This window comes from Hypanus sabinus, chromosome 28 (assembly GCF_030144855.1).
Source record: "Hypanus sabinus isolate sHypSab1 chromosome 28, sHypSab1.hap1, whole genome shotgun sequence".
NCBI lineage: Eukaryota > Metazoa > Chordata > Chondrichthyes > Myliobatiformes > Dasyatidae > Hypanus > Hypanus sabinus.
In genome coordinates, this window is record NC_082733.1 from 2,104,889 (window position 1) to 2,125,615 (window position 20,727).

Below are 20,727 nucleotides of genomic sequence, written 5' to 3' on the forward strand. Positions count from 1 at the left end.
AAACAATGTAACAAAGCTATTAAAAGCATAAGAATATTTGAATGGTACAAAGCAAGACTATTTAATCTTGATATATTTATGTGACTTAAATCTTGCAACCAGTTCTGCCTCAGTGTACATATCATGCCTTTAACTGTCTGAGCTGAATTGCTACTAAATTAACCAATAGCTTCACAAGGTCATATCTTTGGCTGCTTTTCTCACTGAACTGAGGGCTTTGTTTGTGAGAGGTCTGAGGCTGTCAAATCATGTCAGTTTAATACCACTCTGACAAATATTGATTTTGATGACAACTTATGATGCATTGATCAGTTTGTACTTACATTATTTTACTTTTACAAGCCAGAGCTGATATCCCCTTTTGGATATTAGAGAACAGTTACATGGCAGAAGCTGATTAAAATCAGTGGGCAGCTTTCATTAAAGGAGATGCAGTCTGTCTTTCTGAGAAGCTGACTACCATCTCCTAGGTACCATCAGTGTTCCCAAATTGTGCTTAAACGTTTTCAATTAACTGCAATGTTATTCTCTGGACCTAACCACTTCCTAATTCATCCAAACAACATTACTAGCTGAGGTGAACTAAAGCAGCATTTTGTGTAACTTTAGCATTTTTTAAAAATTGGCTGAAACACAGACATTAAAACTGTTTTATAAATTTCATAATAAATTAAACAAAGCCAATGCTAAGCATAAATATAGGAAGAATGAACATTAGCTATCTGACCCTCAGATAATGCCACCACTGTATATAAGCTAGGAGTAATATCTGTGCATGGCACCTGCAATAATTGATACGTTTAAGGCAGCCTCCTTGCCAGCAGGGTGAGACCTACATTGAAGGAATAGCATCTTGAAGACCAAAGATGTAAATATTTTCATGTTCAAGAGTTACTGGTTGATTTATTTGAAGTGACTGAATAAACATTCTGTTGAGATAGAGCATAAACATGCAGGCTCTGTGTAGAAATCAACATTTGCAGCAATTTCGAGGCTTAAATAGTTTATTTTAGTTTCAGAGGATAAATGAACTCCCTTGTCCATGTCCTATTGCCTTTGCTTTGTGGTGAGACACTGGAGCATAAAGACACTGTGATAAGAACGTGTCAATGTCAAGTTCAAAATAAAGCCAAGGTACTTTCATAATCTTCACATTCTGGGATTGATCAAGTGATAGCCAATACAGTTTTGTTTTAAGGACAGAATTTGAATGAACTCTTTGAATATGTAACAAAGCATGATAAAGGCAGTGAAATTCATGATTTACATGGATTTCAGTAAAACCTGAGACAAGATTCCAGATGGGGGGACTGTTTCAATATGTCAGGGCCCCTGAGATCCAAGGCAAATTGGGAAAATGGTTCCAAAATTGGAGACAGAGGGTGATGACAGTTGTACAGAGAGTTGTATGACAGAGAGTTTATGACTTGGATGTGGAAGTGGGAATCGTGATCAGTAAATTTGTGAATGACACAAAGATCAGCAGTGTGGAAAGCAGTCTTAAGCTGCAGAAAGATAGCAATGTGTTGATGTTACAGGCTCTAAAAAGGCAGACAATAGTTTAGTTCAGACAAAAGTGAGGTGGGGAACTTTGGGAGTACTAATGCGATTTGGATATCAATCATGAATAGGGAATCAAGGGATATGGGGACAAGGCAGGGACTGGGTATTGATAGTGAATGATCAGCCATGATCTCAGAATGGCGGTGCAGACTCGAGGGGCCGAATGGTCTACTTCTGCACCTATTGTCTATTGTCTATGAATGGTAGGGTTCTTGGGAGTACTGAGGAACAGGGGACACTGGGGCACAAGTCTTGGAGGTGGCAACACAGGTAAAGTATGCATCTAGGCAGGCACATGATATAATGGTCTTCATTATTCAGGACATTCAATAAAAAAGTAGGGAAGTTAAGCTGCATCCAACTTCATAAAGCCTTGGCCAGTCTTCAACTGAAGTACTGTGTCCAGTAAACACGAGGAAACCTGCAGATGCTGGAAATTCAAGCAACACACACAAAATGCTGGTGGAACACAACAGGCCAGGCAGCATCTATAGGGAGAAGCACAGTTGATGTTTCAGGCCAAGACCCTTCGTCAGGACTAACTGAAAGAAAAGACAGTAAGAGATTTGAAAGTAGGAGGGGGAGGGGGAAATGCGAAATGATAGGAGAAGACCGGAGGGGTGGGGTGAAGCTGAGAGCTCTGCAGGGATCGCTCCCTATGCGACTCCCTTGTCCACTCGTACCCCCCATCCCTTCCCACCGATCTCCCTCCTGGCACTTATCCTTGTAAGCGGAACAAGTGCTACACCTGCCCTTACACTTCCTCCCTCACCACCATTCAGGGCCCCAGACAGTCCTTCCAGGTGAGGCGACACTTCACCTGTGAGTCGGCTGGTGTGGTATACTGCGTCCGGTGCTCCCGGTGTGGCCTTTTATATACTGGTGAGACCCAACGCAGACTGGGAGACCGTTTCGCTGAACACCTACACTCGGTCCGCCAGAGAAAGCAGGATCTCCCAGTGACCACACATTTTAATTCCACATCCCATTCACATACTGATTTGTCTATCCATGGCCTCCTCTACTGTCAAGATGAAGCCACACTCAGGTTGGAGGAACAACACCTTATATTCCGTCTGGGTAGCCTACAATCTGATGGTACGAACATTGACTTCTCTAACTTCCGTTAATGCCCCTCCTTCCCTTCTTACCCCATCCTTAATAATTTATTTTCCCCCCTCCCCTTTTTATTTTCTCTCTGCCCTTCGCTCTGCCTGTTCTCCATCTCCCTCTGGTAATCCCCTCCCCCTTTCTTTCTCCCTAGGCCTCCAGTCCCATGATCCTTTCCCTTCTCCAGCTCTGTATCACTTTCGCCAATCACCTTTCCAGCTCTTAGCTTCACCCCACCCCTCCGGTCTTCTCCTATCATTTCGCATTTCCCCCTCCCCCTCCTACTTTCAAATCTCTTACTATCTTTCCCTTCAGTTAGTCCTGATGAAGGGTCTCGGCCCGAAACGTCTACAGTGCTTCTTCCTATAGATGCTGCCTGGCCTGTTGTGTTCCACCAGCATTTTGTGTTTGTTACTGTGTCCAGTTCCAGCTATCACAGTATCGGTCACATGTGATAGTGCTGGAGAGGGTGCATAGGAGCTTTACCGGGATAGTGGCTGGGATGGAGCAGTTCTGTTATGAAGAGCAAACAGACAATCTATGTCAGCTTTTGCTGGAACAGAAGAGATATTAATGAGGTGTATAAAATTATGAAGGATATAAATAAACTAAAGAAATCATATCCACATATTAGAGAAAGGATGGCAGGGTGAAGGAACTTTGGTGGGCAAAAGATGTGGAACATCTAGTCAAGAGGGAAAAAGAAACTTACTTAAGCTTAGGAAACATGGAGCAGACAGACCTCTAGAGGATTATAAGGTAGTCAGGAAGGAGCTAAAGAATGGACTTTGAAGAGCTAGAATGGGGCATAAGAAAACCTTGGCAAGTAGGATTAAGGAAAACAACAAGGCATTCTACATGTATGTGAAGACAGACAGACATACTTTATAGATCCCGAAGGAAATAGGGTTTCGTTACAGCCGCACCAACCAAGAATAGTGTAGAAATATAGCAATATAAAACCATAAACAATTAAATAATAATGAGTAAATTATGCCAAGTGGAAATAAGTCCAGGACTAGCCTATTGGCTCAGGGTGTCTGACACTCCAAGGGAGGAGTTGTAAAGTTTGATGGCCACAGGTAGGAATGACTTCCTATGATGCTCAGTGTTACATCTCGGTCGAATGAGTCTCTTGCTGAAGAACAGGAGCATGACCAGAGATAGGTTAGGACTGCTCAGGGATAGAAGTGGAAACATGCCTGGATTTGTGGAGATAAGGGATGTTTGTGATGAATAGCATGTTTCATTGAAAGGGATCTTGATGTTTGTGAGGACTGTATAAAACAAGTTGAAATGCTAGAACATGCAGACATTAACAATGAGGATGTGCTGGAACTTTTGAAAGGCATTATGATACACAAGTCCCCAGAGCCAGATGGCATATACCCCAGATTACTACAGGAAGTGAGGGATGAGATGGGACATACCCCAGATTACTACATGAAGTGAGGGATGAGATGGAACATACCCCAGATTACTACAGGAAGTGAGGGATGAGATGGGACATACCCCAGATTACTACAGGAAGTGAGGGAAGAGATGGGACATACCCCAGATTACTACAGGAAGTGAGGGATGAGATGGGACATACCCCAGATTACTACAGGAAGTGAGGGAAGAGGTGGGACATACCCCAGATTACTACAGGAAGTGGTGGAAGAGGTGGAACATACCCCCGATTACTACAGGAAGTGAGGGAAGAAGTGGGACATACCCCCGATTACTACAGGAAGTGAGGGAAGAGATGGAACATACCCCAGATTACTACAGGAAGTGAGGGAAGAGATGGGACATACCCCAGATTTCTACAGGAAGTGAGGGAAGAGGTGGGACATACCCCCGATTACTACAGGAAGTGAGGGAAGAGATGGAACATACCCCAGATTACAACAGGAAGTGAGGGAAGAGATGGAACATACCCCAGATTACTACAGGAAGTGAGGGAAGAGATGGAACATACCCCAGATTAGTACAGGAAGTGAGGGAAGAGATGGGACATACCCCAGATTATTACAGGAAGTGGGGGAAGAGGTGGGACATACCCCAGATTACTCCTGGAAGTGAGGGAAGAGGTGGGGCATACCCCAGATTACTCCAGGAAGTGAGGGAAGAGGTGGGGCATACCCCAGATTACTACAGGAAGTGAGGGAAGAGGTGGGACATACCCCAGATTACTACAGAAAGTGAGGGAAGAGGTGGGACATACCCCAGATTACTACAGGAAGTGAGGGAAGAGGTGGGACATACCCCAGATTACTACAGGAAGTGAGGGATGAGATGGGACATACCCCAGATTACTACAGGAAGTGAGGGATGAGATGGGACATACCCCAGATTACTATAGGAAGTGAGGGAAGAGATGGGACATACCCCAGATTACTACAGGAAGTGAGGGATGAGATGGGACATACCCCAGATTAGTACAGGAAGTGAGGGAAGAGATGGGACATACCCCAGATTAGTACAGGAAGTGAGGGAAGAGATGGAACATACCCCAGATTACTACAGGAAGTGAGGGATGAGATGGAACATACCCCAGATTACTACAGGAAGTGAGGGATGAGATGGAACATACCCCAGATTACTACAGGAAGTGAGGGATGAGATGGAACATATCCCAGATTACTACAGGAAGTGAGGGAAGACATTGCTATGCTTTTAGCAATGATCTTTTTGCATCCTCATTGACCACAGGAATAGTACAAGATGATTGGAGGGTGGCAATTTTATTCCTTTGCTCGAGAAAGGAATTATTGACCTGCGAAACTTATTTCAGTTCATGGGCAAATTATTGTTGAAAATACTTAGCATTTTGAGAAGCATAAGCTGATGAGGGATAGTCAGCATGGCTTTGTGAGGGGAAGCTCATATCTCGCAAGCCTGGGTGTGACTTTGAGGATGTGACAAAGCAAATTGATGAAAGTATAACAGTGGATGTGGTCTATATGGATTTTAGTAAAGTGTTTGACAAAGTTGCCCATGGTAAGCTCATTCAGAAAGTCAGGAGCTAAGGGATCCAGGGAAACTTGGATGTGTGGATTCAGAATTGGCTTTAAGACAGCGGGTGGTTGAGATGGAGCACAATGTGCCTGGAAGATGTTGACCAGGTACCCCTGCTCTTTGTGATTTTGAAAATTTATATGGATAAGAAAATGGAATTGTGGGTTAATAAGTTTGTGGATGACACAAATGTTTGTGGAGTAGTGGATAATGGGGAAGGTTGTTGTAATTGATAACAGGACATTGACGATTTGCAGGGCTGGGCTGAGTAGTAGTAGATGGAGTTCAATTGGAAAAGGGTGAAGTGATTCACTTTGGAAGGTTGAATTTGAAGGCAGAATAGAGACTTAAGGGTGTAACAGGGATCTTGGGGTCCACGTCCATAGATCCCTTAAAGTTGCTGTGCAAGTTGAGGAGGTAGTTAAGAAAGCATATGGTGTGTAGGCCTTCATGAGTTAGAGGACTGAGTTCAAGAGCTACAAGGTTATCTTGCAGTTCTATAAAACCCCGGTTAGACCCCACTTGTAATATTATGTTCAGTTCTGGTTGCCTCATTATAGGAAGAATATGGAAGCCTTAGAGAAGGTTCATTGGAGACTTACCAGGATGCTGCCTGGACAAGAGAGCATGCCTTATGAGGATAGGTTGAAAGAGGTATTGTAGCGGTGTGCTACACGCAGCGCTAAAATTACGACACGGAGTCGGTAACTGCAGTCGAAGAAAAACTTTATTCGAAATACCCAGCCTTGCTTTTAAGCCTCCCTCAACCTGCCCCCCCCCCCCCCCGTGGTGCAGAGGCTCCAAAGCTCTGTGCTCGCAAACCCCCGTAGGCTATCTCCCTCAGCCGGAATGCTGGCTAATTGTGAGCCGGTTCGGATGTGCCAGGAAATGGGTCACCACATAACCCCTTCCCCAGAACTGGCGATACACCCCCCAATGTCCACAGTCTGGGCTGGAACCTGTTTGGGAGGTCGGCCTCTGCGCCGCGGTGCCGTAAACTCGACCGGTTGCGCCAGGTCCACATGGGCCGGTTTGAGTCAGTCCACCGCGAAAACATCCGCTCTCCCCCCAACGTTCAGCATGAACGTGGACTCGTTGCTCCGGAGTACCGTAAACGGCCCCTCGTAGGGCTGCTGTAGCAGTGGCTGATGCCCGCCCCTTCGCACAAACACAAACTTACAGTTCTGCAGGTCTTTGGGTACACAGGTCGGGTTCTGCCCATGCTGCGAAGTGAGTATGGGGGCCAGGTTGCCGAACTTCTCGCTTAGTCTGCCCAGGACTGCTGCAGGTTCTTCCTCTTGCCCCCTTGGGGCTGGTATGAATTCCCCGGGGACGACCAGGGGCGCGCCTACACCAACTCGGCTGATGAGGCGTGCAGATCATCTTTGGGCGCCGTGCATATGCCGAGTAGGACCCAGGGAAGCTCGTCCACCCAGTTAGCTCCTCGCAGGCGGGCCATGAGAGCCAACTTCAGGTGATGGTGGAAACGCTCCACCAGGCCGTTCGACTGTGGGTGTTAAGCAGTTGTGTGGTGCATCTGTGTCCCCAAAAGGCTGGCCATAGCTGACCACAGGCTGGAGGTGAACTGGGCACCTCTGTTGGAGGTAATGTGGGCCGGCACACCAAAGCGAGATATCCAGGTGGCGATCAGTGCCCGGGCGCAAGATTCGGAGGTGGTGTCGGTGAGCGGGATCGCCTCCGGCCATCTTCTGAACCGGTCCACGATAGTCAGGAGGTAACGCGCTCCGCGCAACACTGGCAGGGGGCCCACGATATCCACATGAATGTGGTTGAAACGCCAGTGGGTGGGGTGGAACTACTACGGTGGGGCTTTGGTGTGCCGCTGCACCTTGGCCGTCTGGCAGTGCATGCACGTTTTGGCCCATTCACTGACCTGTTTGCGGAGTCCGTACCAAACGAACCTGCTGGAAACCATCCGGACAGTTGTCCAGATGGAGGGGTGCGCCAAGTTATGAATGGAGTCGAAAACATGTCGCCGCCAGGCTGTCGGGACGACCGGACGGGGCTGGCCGGTGGCGACGTCACAGAGTAGGGTCCTCTCACCTGGGCCTATGGGGAGGTCCTGGAGCTGCAAACCGGAGACTGCGGTTCTGTAACTCGGAATCTCCTCATCTGCCTGCTGTGCCTCTGCCAGTGCCTCAAAGTCTACACCTTGGGAAAGGGCATGAACGGTAGGGCGAGAGAGCGCATCCGCCACGACATTGTCCTTACCCGAGACGTGCCGGACATTCGTCGTGTATTCAGAGATGTAGGATAGGTGGCGTTGCTGGCGGGACGACCAGGGGTCAGACGCTTTCGGAAACGTAAAGGTAAGCGGTTTGTGGTCCGTGAACGCGGTGAAGGGCCTACCTTCTAAGAAGTACCTGAAATGCCGGATTACCAGGTAGAGCGCCAACAGTTCCCGGTCGAAAGCACTGTACTTGAGCTCGGGTGGCCGCAGGTGTTTGCTGAAAAACGCCAGGGGTTGTCAGCGACCTGTGATGACTTGCTCCAGCACCCCACCGACTGCCGAGTCAGATGCGTCCACTGTGAGGGCAGTAGGGGCGTCCATTCTAGGATGTACCAGCATCATGGCGTTCGCCAAAGCTTCCTTCATTTGAACGAAAGCGGCGGTGGACTCCTCATCCCAGGTAATGTCCTTGCCCGGACCGGACAGCAGGGCGAACAGGGGGCGCATGATCCGGGCAGCTGAAGGGAGGAAACGGTGGTAGAAATTGACCATACCTACGAATTCCTTAAGGCCTTTGATCGTGGTGGGTCGGGGGAAGTGGCGGACCGCATCTACCTTAGCGGGCAGAGGGGTTGCCTCGTCTTTAGTAATCCTGTGGCCCAGGAAGTCAGTGGTATCGAGTCCGAACTGGCATTTGGCGGGGTTGATCGTTAGACCTGTTACATACTCGTGACACATGACAGTGGAGCCCTTGTCATGTGACTGGGGTTGAAGCTGTACTGGACTTGAGGTGATGGTCTTGTGATGGTGGTGACGTCATTTTCCCGCCAGTAGAGATCATGTGATGGGTTTTTTTTTTACAGGTTATAAAAGGTAGACCCCACCCTGTGAGGAGGGGCAGTTCGTGGCTGGATTTGCCAGGTTGACTTCATGCCACTGCGTGTTTAGCTGATGACGCAGTTTAGCTGAAGGATGAAGTTTTTATTTAATGCTAAAGTTTAAGAGCTCATTGCCAGCAGGTTCTTTATGATTCTGTTAGTTCGAAATTAGTGGAGAGTGAAGATTGGAAGTTGGAAGTTAAAGATTGAGGAGAATCGCTTTCTACGGTGAAACGGGGGCGACCTTTGTTTGATCCTTATTTGGAAGGATTTCGTTGACTATCTTCGTGTTAATCCCTAGGTTTAACTAGAAAGGATTGAAGGTAGTGGAGAAGGAAAGGTCAGTGCCTTTAAGCCGTTCTGTTTCGTGAATTCTTCGTGGGAAGTTCGACGTCGGGGATTGAAGCAAGCGACGTGAAAGAGAACCTAAATCGTCCTATAAAGTCTCTCCTTTTAAATGGACTGTGAGCATATCGAACCTTTGGCAATACCACTTTAAAGAATTGTTTTTGGAATATCACTTTAAGAACTGTTTGGGCTGCCGCTCAGCAGCTGTTTCCGGTTACGGTAGTGTTTGTTTACTTTTAGGGGGTTTGTTTTCTGTGTTTAATAAACGTGTTGTTTGTTATAAGAAACCCTTGCCGAACTCATATATTTATTGTTGCCTGAATACGTAACAGACCGTACTCAGTCAGTCAGGCGTAGAGTTGACGGAGGTGGGACAGATGCTCCTGACGACTGCTGCTGGCTATGAGGATGTCATCCAAATAGATAAACACCAAGTCCAGGTCCCGTCCCACCGCGTCCATTAACCGCTGGAACGTCTGTGCAGCATTCTTCAGGCCGAACGGCATGCGGAGGAACTCGAAAAGGCCAAACGGGGTGATGAGAGCCGTTTTGGGGATGTCGTCAGGATGCATCGGGATTTGATGGTACCCTTGGACGAGGTCCACCTTGGAGAAGATCCGTGCGCCGTGCAGGTTTGCTGCAAAGTCCTGAATGTGTGGCACAGGGTAGCAGTCCGGTGTCGTAGCCTCATTCAGCCTGCGGTAGTCGCCGCACAGTCTCCAGCCTCCTGTTGCTTTGGGCACCATGTGCAGGGGGGAGGCCCATGGGCTGTCGGACCGCTGGATGATCCCCAATTCCTCCATCCTCTTGAACTCCTTCGCCAGTCGGAGCTTGTCCGGGGGAAGCCACCGAGTGCGGGCGTGGAGGGGTGGTCCCTGGGTCGGGATGTGGTGCTGTATGCCGTGTCTGGGCATGGCCGCTGTGAACTGCGGTGCCAGAACCGATGGGAAATCCGCCAGGACCCTGGTGAAGTCGTTGTCGGACAGCGTGATGGAGCCGAGGTGAGGGGCTGGCAACTGGGCTGCACCCAGGGAGAACGTCTGAAAGGTCTCGGCGTGTACCAGTCTCTTCCTGGGCAGGTCGACCAGTAGGCTGTGAGCCCGCAAAAAATCCGCACCCAGAATCGGTTGGGCTACGGCGGCCAGTGTGAAGTCCCACGTGAACTGGCTGGAGCTGAACTGTAGCTGCACCGTACGGGTGCCACAGGTCCTTACTGTGCTGCCGTTCACGGCCCTCAGGGTAGACCCGGTGCCCTGCTGCGGGTGTCGTAACTCGTCGGAGGTAAAATGCTGATCTCGGCACCGGTGTCGACCAAAAACCGGCCTCCTGACCTTCTATCCCACACATACAGGAGGCTATCTCGATGGCCAGCCACTGTAGCCATCAGCGGTAGCTGGCCCTGGCGTTTCCCAGGAACTTGCAGGGCGGGCAACAACGGCGGGCTTCTGCGCCCCACCGCTGGTGGTAGAAGCACCAGTGTTCGTTGGGCCCCCCACCCCTGCCCCTGGGGTTGGCGGGCTCTGCGGCCGGGCCTGGACTGGTTTGCTGCTGGGAGCTTGGCTAGGTGATCTGTGCGATGGAAGCACACCTTTTTGGCGTTCCACAGCAAGTCCGCCCGGGCTGCCACCTTCCGGGGGTCACTGAAATCCGCGTTGGACAGCAGCAGGCGTATGTCCTCGGGCAGCTGCTCCAGGAATGCCTGCTCAAACATGAGGCAGGGTGTGTGTCCATCGGCAAGAGACAACATCTCATTCACTAAAGCCGATGGAGGTCTGTCTCCCTAGCCATCCAGGTGCAGTAAACGGGCAGCCCGCTCGCGCCGTGGGAGTCCGAAAGTCCTGAGGAGCAGGGCTTTGAATTCCGTGTACTTGCCGTCTGCCAGGGGCGACTGTACGAACCCCGCGACCTGGGCCGCTGTGTCCTGGTCAAGGGAGCTCACCACGTAGTATTAGCGGGTGTCTTCTGAGGTGATCTGGTGAACGTGGAATTGGGCTTCAGCTTGCTGGAACCACAGGTTCGGTCGCTGTGTCCAGAAACCCGGCAGTTTCAACGAAACCGCATGAACAGAGGCGGCGTTGGTCATTTCTGGTCCAAAAATTGTTTGGACCGTCGGGGTCACCAATTGTGGCGGTGTGCTACACGCAGCTCTAAAATTACGACACAGAGTTGGTAACTGCAGTCGAAGAAAAACTTTACTCGAAATATCCAGCCTTGCTTTTAAGCCTCCCTCAACCTGCCCCCCGTGGCGCAGAGGCTCCAAAGCTCTGTGCTCGCAAACCCCCGTAGGCTATCTCCCTTAGCCGGAACGCTGGCTAATTGTGAGCCGGTTCGGATGTGCCAGGAAATGGGTCGCCACAGTATGGCATTTCTCTTTGAAGGAGTGAAGGAGGATGAGAGTTAACTTTATCTAAGTGTACAAGATGACAAGAAGCTTAGACAGATGTTTTTCTAGGGTGGAAATGGCTAATACAAGGAGGCAATTGGAGGAAAGCATAGGGGGAATGTCAGAGGGAAGGTCCTTACATAGAGAGTGGTGAGTGCTTGAAACCCCTGTCGTTAAAGGCAAATATATTATGGGCACTTAAGAATCTCTTAGATAGGGACATAGATAGAAAGATGGATGGTTATCTAGGAGGGAAAGACCTATGTCTACATTCTGTATCAGAGATAGATAAAACTTCATCCACCAAGTGGTGAATACCTGAAATATCCTGCTTCCATCACTCTCTCAGGCAGAATCATTGAGAGCATTTAAAAAGTGTCTGGGTGAGCACTTAAATCACAAGAGTCAAAGAAGGATATGGACCAAATGGCAGGGAGACAAAATTAAAACTGGTTGGTGTGGATGCATCAGACTAAACATTCTGTTCCCACGAGTACAATCTTGACTTTAAGTAGAAAACAAAAAAATAATAACAAATGTGCAGTTGGTTACATACACAGAGTTGACGATAAATCTGTTGAACTGAAGATGATTCAATTGCAGTTAGGATAGATTCAATTCAAAGATTCAAAGTACATTTATTATCAAAGAATATTTAAATTATATAACCTTGAGATTTGTTTGCTTACAGGTAGCCACAAAGCAAGAAACCTGAAAGAATCCAATTAAAGAGAGAAATAAATAAATAAAAGACTAACACTGATGTGCACGAGAAAAAAAACCACAAATCATGCAAACAATCGAAGCGAACTGTAACAACAATGTTCCAAACCAAATTGAGTTCTCAGATCCAAACACCAGAGCAGCCTGGCGTAGGTCCAAAGCCTCACTTATCAGTTCATCATATTAGCAGGCACGGAGCACAACAGTCAGGGCCCTGGAGAAAGGAATGACCACCCTGGAGTGAGTGAAATCCGCTCTCGCCTCAGATCCTGACTCCCTGTCTTTTCAGTCTATCTGGGCCAGCATTTAAATTGAACAAACAGCGGAACAGTGAGAGACTCCAGTGCCCTGCAGTAAGAAATGAACATCACAGAGAGTGAGTGTAATCAGCTCATACCTCTGAACTGAGCCAGCATTTAAATTGTCTGAAACAGGGCTACCTCGCACTAGGACCCAGCTACTGCGAAGGGCTCAGGGCCTAGACTATAACGTCCAGAGATTGGCTCCAGGCCCAAATTTCGCCACCCAGTCTGAAGCCACTCTCAAGCTCTTCAAATGAGCTTGGTGCCCAGAACAATCCAACCTTGTGCCTGGGCCAGCTGTACAGGCATCAAATCTCCTCTGCCCTAGCCTCAACCTCCTCACTCTAAATCGTTCACTCCGTCTGCATTGATTCGGCAATCCACCATCTTGGCTAACCCTCCGAACTCACCTTGCCATTGCCCGCCCCTTCACTGCTTGCGGCAATTATTTCACATAATTTACATAAAACATTTAACATAAAAGATATTTTTAGTCGGATTGGTAGCACCATCTTAAACGGAAGAATTTGAGATAAATAAACTATATAAAATGGCAGTTAGAATGGTAAACAATAGGAGGAAATGTTTAAAACATAGTAGTAAGTAGATTTGCAAAGGAAATGCATTAACACCTTGGTATCATGGAGAAATAAACTAAACCATTTAAGTTAAAGAAAAAAGATAAAAGCAGTCACGAGGGAATCTGCAGATGCTGGAAATTCAAACAACAACACACACAAAATGCTGGTAGAACACAGCAGGCTAGGCAGCATCTATAGGGAGAAGCGATGTCGCCGTTTCGGGCCGAGACCCTTCATCAGGACTAACCGAGAGGAAAGATAGTAAGAGATTTGAAAGTAGAGGGCTACCCTACTTGAAAATAGATTTGAAAGTAGATGCTGCCTAGCCTGCTGTGTTCTACCAGCATTTTGTGTGTGTTGTTGTTGTTAGACAAAAGCAGTAGCAGGTTCCATAAACACGTTGACAATAATGAGCCTTGTTTTCTCATCAATTCTTAATCCCGGTGCCATGGTGCTGCATGAGTTTAGTCACATCAAATAGGCTTGGCCAGCATCTATTTTGCTTCCATATGAATCCTTCCATTTCTATTCACATGTACTGAGGCAGATGCTGACTTACTGTTACTTCCTGTCCAGCTGAAGTTTCAATATTACATTCCATTCTTCACAGTAGTTGTTTACACCATTTCCATAACATCTCCTCCTCTAAATGTTTTCCACTGCTGGTAAAGTAAGATTCCCACTGAATCTAATAATTCAATGTCCATATAGCTGATCTCCCATCTTCCCAAGAATTCTATCCTGCTCCAATGTTCTCTCTGTTCATCATGCTATTATTCCATTATTCTGACCAGCTTGTTTCCCATTATTCTGACCAACACACACAAAATGCGGGTAGAATTCAGGCAGCATCTATGGAGGGGAATGAACATCCAATGTTTTGGAAAGAGACTCTGCATCAGGAATGGAAAGAAAAGGGCTCTCTTTGTGTACAGTTCTGGTCACCGAATTATAGGAAAGATTGTGTACAGTTCTGGTCACCGAATTATAGGAAAGATTGTGTACAGTTCTGGTCACCGAATTATAGGAAAGATATCAATAAATTAGAGAGAGTGCAGAGGCAATTTACTAGGATGTTACCTGGTTTCAGCACTTAAGTTACAGAGAAAGGTTGAACAAGTTAGGTCTCTATTCATTGGAGCGTAGAAGGTTGAGGGGGGATTTGATCAAAATTTAAAATTTTGAGAGGGATAGATAGAGTTGATGTGAATAGGCTGTTTCCATTGAGAGTAGGGGAGATTCAAACGAGAGGACATGATTTGAGAGTTAGGGGGCAGAAGTTTAAGGGAAACACGAGGGGGTATTTCTTTACTCAGAGAGTGATAGCTGTGTGGAATGAGCTTCCTGTAGAAGTAGTAGAGGCCAGTTCAGTTGTGTCATTTAAGGTAAAATTGGATAGGTATATGGACAGGAAGGGAGTGGAGGGTTATGGGCTGAGTGCGGGTAGGTGGGACTAGGTGAGATTAAGAGTTCGGCACGGACTAGGAGGGCCGAGATGGCCTGTTTCCGTGCTGTGATTGTTATATGGTTATTTGTGTCTCCCATTATTCTGATTTGCTTTGAAAAGTAACCTGTGCAAATCCTCACAGCACCTGATGACCCTGTGATCTCTGTCTTGGAGGCCAATGTCAGAACATTTTTCAAGAGGCTGAATCTTGCCAGTCATCAGGCCTCGATGCTGTAACTGGCAGGGTACTAACATCCTGAGCTGATCACCCAGCTAGATCAACACAGGCTCACAGCAAGAATAGGTGCTTAACCCATTGCTCTGCCCTCTCTATACTTATGACTGTGTGACTAGCCACAGCTCCAATGCCATCTACAAATTTACAGATGACACCACTATTGTAGGTAAATTCTCAAAAGGCGACAAGGATGCAAAGAGGAGTGAAACAGACTGGCTGGTTGAGTGCTGTCACAACAATAAGCTCACACCCAATTTCAGCCAGACCAAGGAAATGACTGTGGACTTCAGGAAGGAGAAATAAAGAGAACTTACAGTAGTCCTCTTTATGTGGTCAGCATTGAAAGGGTGAGCAGCTTTAAGTTCCTGATCGTCGACATCTTAGGGGTTTCAACACATTGATGCAAATATAAAGAAGGCCTGCCAGCAGCTCCACTCCATTAGGAGTCTGAGGAGATGAGATATGTCACCAAAGATCATTGCAAATTACTATCAATGTAGAGTCGATGCTTTCTGATTGGTTGCATCACTGACTATGGACGTTGGACATTGACTGCTGCAGGCCTGCTTCCCTTGTTTGGTGGAAAGACAGGTTGTAGCTTGGTTGTAGCTAGGACTAGGCCTCAGTCCTCAGGCTTGTGTTGGAGCATGGTGTCCGCGCTCAGGTGGAGGTGGCCTCTTCCAGTGGTGCTGCCCTCCAGTGCTAGATCGGTGGAATTGTAAGCTGCACTGCCATGAGCCGTCAATTTGGGAGACTTATCATTCTGGAACCTGGCCTAAAAAATTGTTTTCTTACATGACTATATTCTTTTTCCCTTTCTCGTTATTTTGAATTTGAATATATGTTTTTGCACCTTGGCCCCAGAGGAATGTTGTCATATTCAGCTATATCCATGTATGGTTTGAATGACAAATAAATTTGATCTGATTTGCTTTGATTTGATTAAGAATATGACATCCATTATTAAGTACCTTCACCATCCAGGACATGATCTCTTCTCATTAGTACCACGGGGAGGATGTACAGTACCCTTGGGCCAGCCTGGTAACATAACTATAATAATACTACAACGCCCTTGACCTGGATTCAATTTTGCCACTGTCTGTAAGGAATTTGTATTTTCTCTCTATGACTGTGTGCGCTTCCTCCAGATGCTCCAGATTATTCCCACATTCCAAAGACATTCAGTAGGTTATATGGCCACCTAGATGTAATTGGGCTTGTTGGGCCAGAAGGACCTGTCACTGTGCTGCATCTTTAAATCTAAAAACCTCTTACCAACGATTCAGAAACAGCTTCTTAACCATCAGGTTTATGAATGGTCCATGAACACTAACTCATTTCTCCTACTTTTACACTACATATTTATTTGTAATTTGTAGTCATTTTATGCCTTTGCACTGCACTGGTACCACAATACAACAAATATCATATCACAGATAATTTCTTTTTGTTAGATCCTACTTGCCAAACATTCCTTCCAGCCTCTGAGTTTGACTTTTTCGAACTATACTTCAAACTGCTGCTATGTCTTGTTCTGCTGGTGCTTTCGGAATTCTGTCCCCAGTGTACCCTCTGACCTTCCATTCTCTCCCATTCAGTTTCTTCACGTTCTGTACCCTTCCCTGCAGAAAAACCTCTTAAACCTCTTTGTTCATGCTGCATTTTGAAAATCTCCTTAAAACCCACACTTTCCCAAACTTTATAGTCAACTGTCTGACTGTCCAACCCTAGGCTCATCCATTCCTTTGTTCTGCATCAGTCTATCGTTTAAAAGATCTGAGATTTTTTAATGTTAAAGTAATTATGCAAAAGCAGAATGAAGCACAAAAAAAAAGAGTATATAAAGGCCAGGAAAATGTGACCACAGGCCAAGTAGAAGCTTTCACATTGCACAGATTTGATGGGCTAAATGTTATTTCTCTAATGATGATGTCTATTTTATAGCATAAATCTATGAGAGCTGCTAAGGGAAGTACAAACATAGGTTTGGTCAGTTGCCACTCTTTTAAGAGATTATGTAGCTGTGGAGGCCAAGTCTTTGGTTAGATTTAAGGCAGAGGTTGATAGATTCTTCATTAGTGAGGGCATGAAGAGTTACGGGGAGAAGGTAAAAAATTGGGGCTGAGAGGGAAATGGATCAACCATGGATCAGCAGACTCAATGGGCCAAATGGACCAATTATGCTTTTATATCTTATGGTTATAGCTGGTAATACTGCTTGTGCCATAGCAACAGTTCAGTTGAAGACTGCCTATCACAGGAAACACCTGTGTTCAGTCAATCCTTAAATAACCTAAGTAAATAATCAATCTAGGTAAATCAATGAGTGGAAGTGATCATCTGCTCTGGAAATCAATTCAGAAAAATTCACAATAACAAAAAGGATGGGATATATAGTCTAAACTATAAAAGGAAAGACCAAGTGAGTCCTCAAATATGCAAAGGCATAGGGAGATAGTTTTGTCTTGGAAAAATGCCTTCTAAGATTAGATGTAAGGGAGCAGTTGAGGTGGCTGGGATGGTAAAAATTCAGTATACTTGAAAGTGAACTTCATAAAGGAAGGGAGACAAAACTATATTTTTCAAATGGCAGTACCAAGACAATCCCAGAGAAATCATACATTCTCAATGCTCGGCATCCATGTCACTATGGTTCTTATTCTGAACATCAGGTTCCATTTGATGTTACTGGACTTTCAGGTTGGTAGTAATGATGAAATTCTGCTGTGGTGTTTTTTTCTGGCTGCTTGAGCTGTTCCACCCAGCAACCCCCTAGCCTAATCATGGGACAATTTACAATGACCAATTAACCTACCACCTCTGGATTATTGGAGGAAACTGCGGCACCCAGAGGAAACCCACGCAGTCATAGGGAAAACACACAAACTCCTTACAGACAGCTCTATGAATTGAGAATTGAACCTGGGTCACTGGTACGAACCACACCGCTACTGTACTGGTAGAAAAATTCTTGCTTGCAAACTCCAAATATTAAACACAATCAATGACCACACAGTTATAGGATGAATAGATGATCCCAAATCTTCTGAGAGTGTGAGGGGATTTTGTAAGTAAAGAAACCACGTTATTAAAGCAGGCGAGTATAATCATGCACTGTATAAGCAAAAAGGCCCTCCATGGCATTTAACATCCTAAAAGGCCAATACTTGAAATTTTGTGATTCTGTAACATACAAGGCAGCAGAGCAATCCTAAGAGATTAAACTATCAATTAATTATGATTAAAAGCTGCATACTTAAGATTAGGCTGGGAATAGGTTTATAATATTTTCTCTGTTTTATTTTAATAAAAGTGAGGAAAGAACTAATTAAGTCACAGTTTGTCAGACTGTGTAGATGCATAACCTTGTTTACAGTTTTTAGGAAATGACTAGAAATGGAAGCAAAACAGATATCTAGCTTTGTTTTATTTAACTGATAAAATGTGGAGGAGCTCAAAGTTGGGTTTGTATAAATGTTACTCTCTAAACCACAATTCCTAATCTTAGTTGCCCATTAAACATAAATAATAAAAGAGCCCTCTTTGGTGAAAGATATACAATTTGTTGCAATTGCTGCTTCATGCAGAGAAACGCACGTGCTCTCATCCCATCAGATTAGGTGCCCATCAGAATAAAGTAATGCTCACTCCCAGTGGCTGGTTACGCTTTAGGTGGTTGCAAATTGCCAATGTAATTGGTAGCCATAATTACAATGAATGCATTAAAATTGTATCATTATAGCTTAAAGTTTCTATTTGTTTTCTGCAGGCAGTAAACCTTATTGCAAAACACATCTGTCTAAGACAGGTTTGAATTGTCTCATTAAATTAGCACAAGAAAATCCTCATTTTGATGAGCCTTGATTTATCAATTAATTAAACGATCGTCGTTGTACACAGACCTTATGGAAGGTACTTTTCCTTTCTTCCTATAGGACAGTTGAATGCAACGCCAAAAAAAATTACGAAGTGCATGAAACATGCTGCTAGCCGTGCCTACAGAATACACTTACAGACATTTAACGAACACATTTAATCAGAACAACATAAATGCCACCTCTATTATTTGTAAGCAATACTTAAGATTAATCTGTATAAGGTGATGGCCTTAAACGGTGTTATTATGTAAAGTGAAAGTAATGGTTATAACAAGACAATAGACTAATAAATACATTTAAAAACTTGAAAGCTGTAAGATGTATATATTTTAAAAAGCTTTCCCATGGGTTTCTTTAGGCACTCACCTCTTTACCACCCATTGATTCAAACATTTTCTCCAGCTGGACCCTCAGTTGTTGGATGTTGTTCATCAGGATGCAAGGCTGCAAGAACGAATAAATCATTTAGAAATGCCTTACAGTGTTAACCCAAAGACCGCACAGAAATGATTGAGACAAAATATGCATGAAATATGAAATTTGAATTAGCCTGCTGTTTCCATTTAACCATATAACTGAAGGAAATTCAGATACAGGACAGGTGGAATATTTAGCTGCCATGTCAAGTGACAACCTGATAAGAGGAGATACAGGAATCTCACAGTCAATAACATTGAATAGAAAAGATTCATTTATGAATATGGTTAGAGTCACAATTTTATTCATTATTGTTTGGCTGTAAAACAAAGTATATGATCCTGAAATAAAATGGTTTTAAATGTACTTCTTATCAAACACATACATTCAGGAAGTAACACATTAATTACAAATTGTATGAAAAGGCATTTTAATTGCTGATAACTGAAAAAGAACAATTGAGAATAAATATCTTGTTAAACACATTATATTAGCCAGTGAGATTTTCAGAACACTTGCTAAACTTCTCTCCTTTTCTGTCTTCAATGAAGAAAGGGTGTACCTTAACAAGGCCCATTCAAGTTAAAATGGCAAAATATGCCAGGTAACATGTGCACTCTAATTGTGATACTGAGTTAAATACACACTCACAGATGATTATAATCCAAGTCCACCATTCAGTCACAGCAGTAATGTGGTTTCTGCTGGTAGGTAGACTGAGAATGCCTCAAGCCCCAGATCATTGTAACAGTCTTTGATAGCTAACAAACCTGTAACAGGCTCTTGCTATCACAAAAAAAAATGAAAACTTTCAGAATTGAAGTAATTAATTAAAAATAAATCATGGAGTTAAAGAGGTACAGCACTGAGGCTATATCCACACTAAACCGGATAATTTTGAAAATGCTGGTTTTGCGTAAAAACGATAAGCGTCCACACTATGTGTTTTTGAAAAAAATCTCTATCCACATAGAAATGGAGATTTTGGCAAATCTCCTCCTACTGGGCATGTGCAGGACACATCTACTGAAAACAAGTGACATGTTTGATGTTGAATCTCGCTGTAAAGGTGTGCGTTTGTTTAGTTACAGACTAGAAAGACTTAAAACGACAGACAGCTGTTGGTTTTCGTGCAGGAGAACTTAAAAGTAAAAAAAACAAATACTGGAGCATACGGAGGCAACCAACAAGAGTTAACGGACAGATTGACCCAGATGACGAAGAACATTGAAAAACTGACTAACTGTTGCAGCTTTAGCGTGGATGGAGGGTAAAAACGAAGAGAAAAAGCTTCAGTTACGGATTTATCCAGCGTAGTGTGGACGTAGCCTGAATAGGCCTTTGGCTCTGTGAATCCACACTAACCATCAAGCACTCTTTTTTTATACTAATCCTGACCAAACCAATTTACTCTGTTCTGACAAAGGGTTATTTCATGGAAATATTTGCTGTGTTTCTCTTACCAGTGTATAGACAGATATGATATGTTATGTCTACCTGATGTGGTTCTATTTCTAATTACTAGATCTCATTGCTTAATTGTGAGTTCACAGCTATTGCAGATTACTCATTATCACATTGTTAAGCAATTATCTTTTGTCATTAGGTCCACCATTATACAGTTCAGTTAGTTGCTGGTAGATAGAAGTACTTTGTTAGAAG

At 44.9% G+C, this 20,727-nt stretch overlaps 1 protein-coding gene across 1 annotated transcript in view; it reads right to left on the minus strand.

The window, feature by feature from the left end:
* Positions 1-20,727, minus strand: part of LOC132382383 (protein unc-13 homolog C-like) — a 575,658-nt gene that overhangs the window by 147,922 nt on the left and 407,009 nt on the right. Inside the window, 1 exon segment of the mRNA XM_059952510.1 lies at positions 19,015-19,092. Within this exon segment, the coding sequence (XP_059808493.1) occupies positions 19,015-19,092 (78 nt within the window).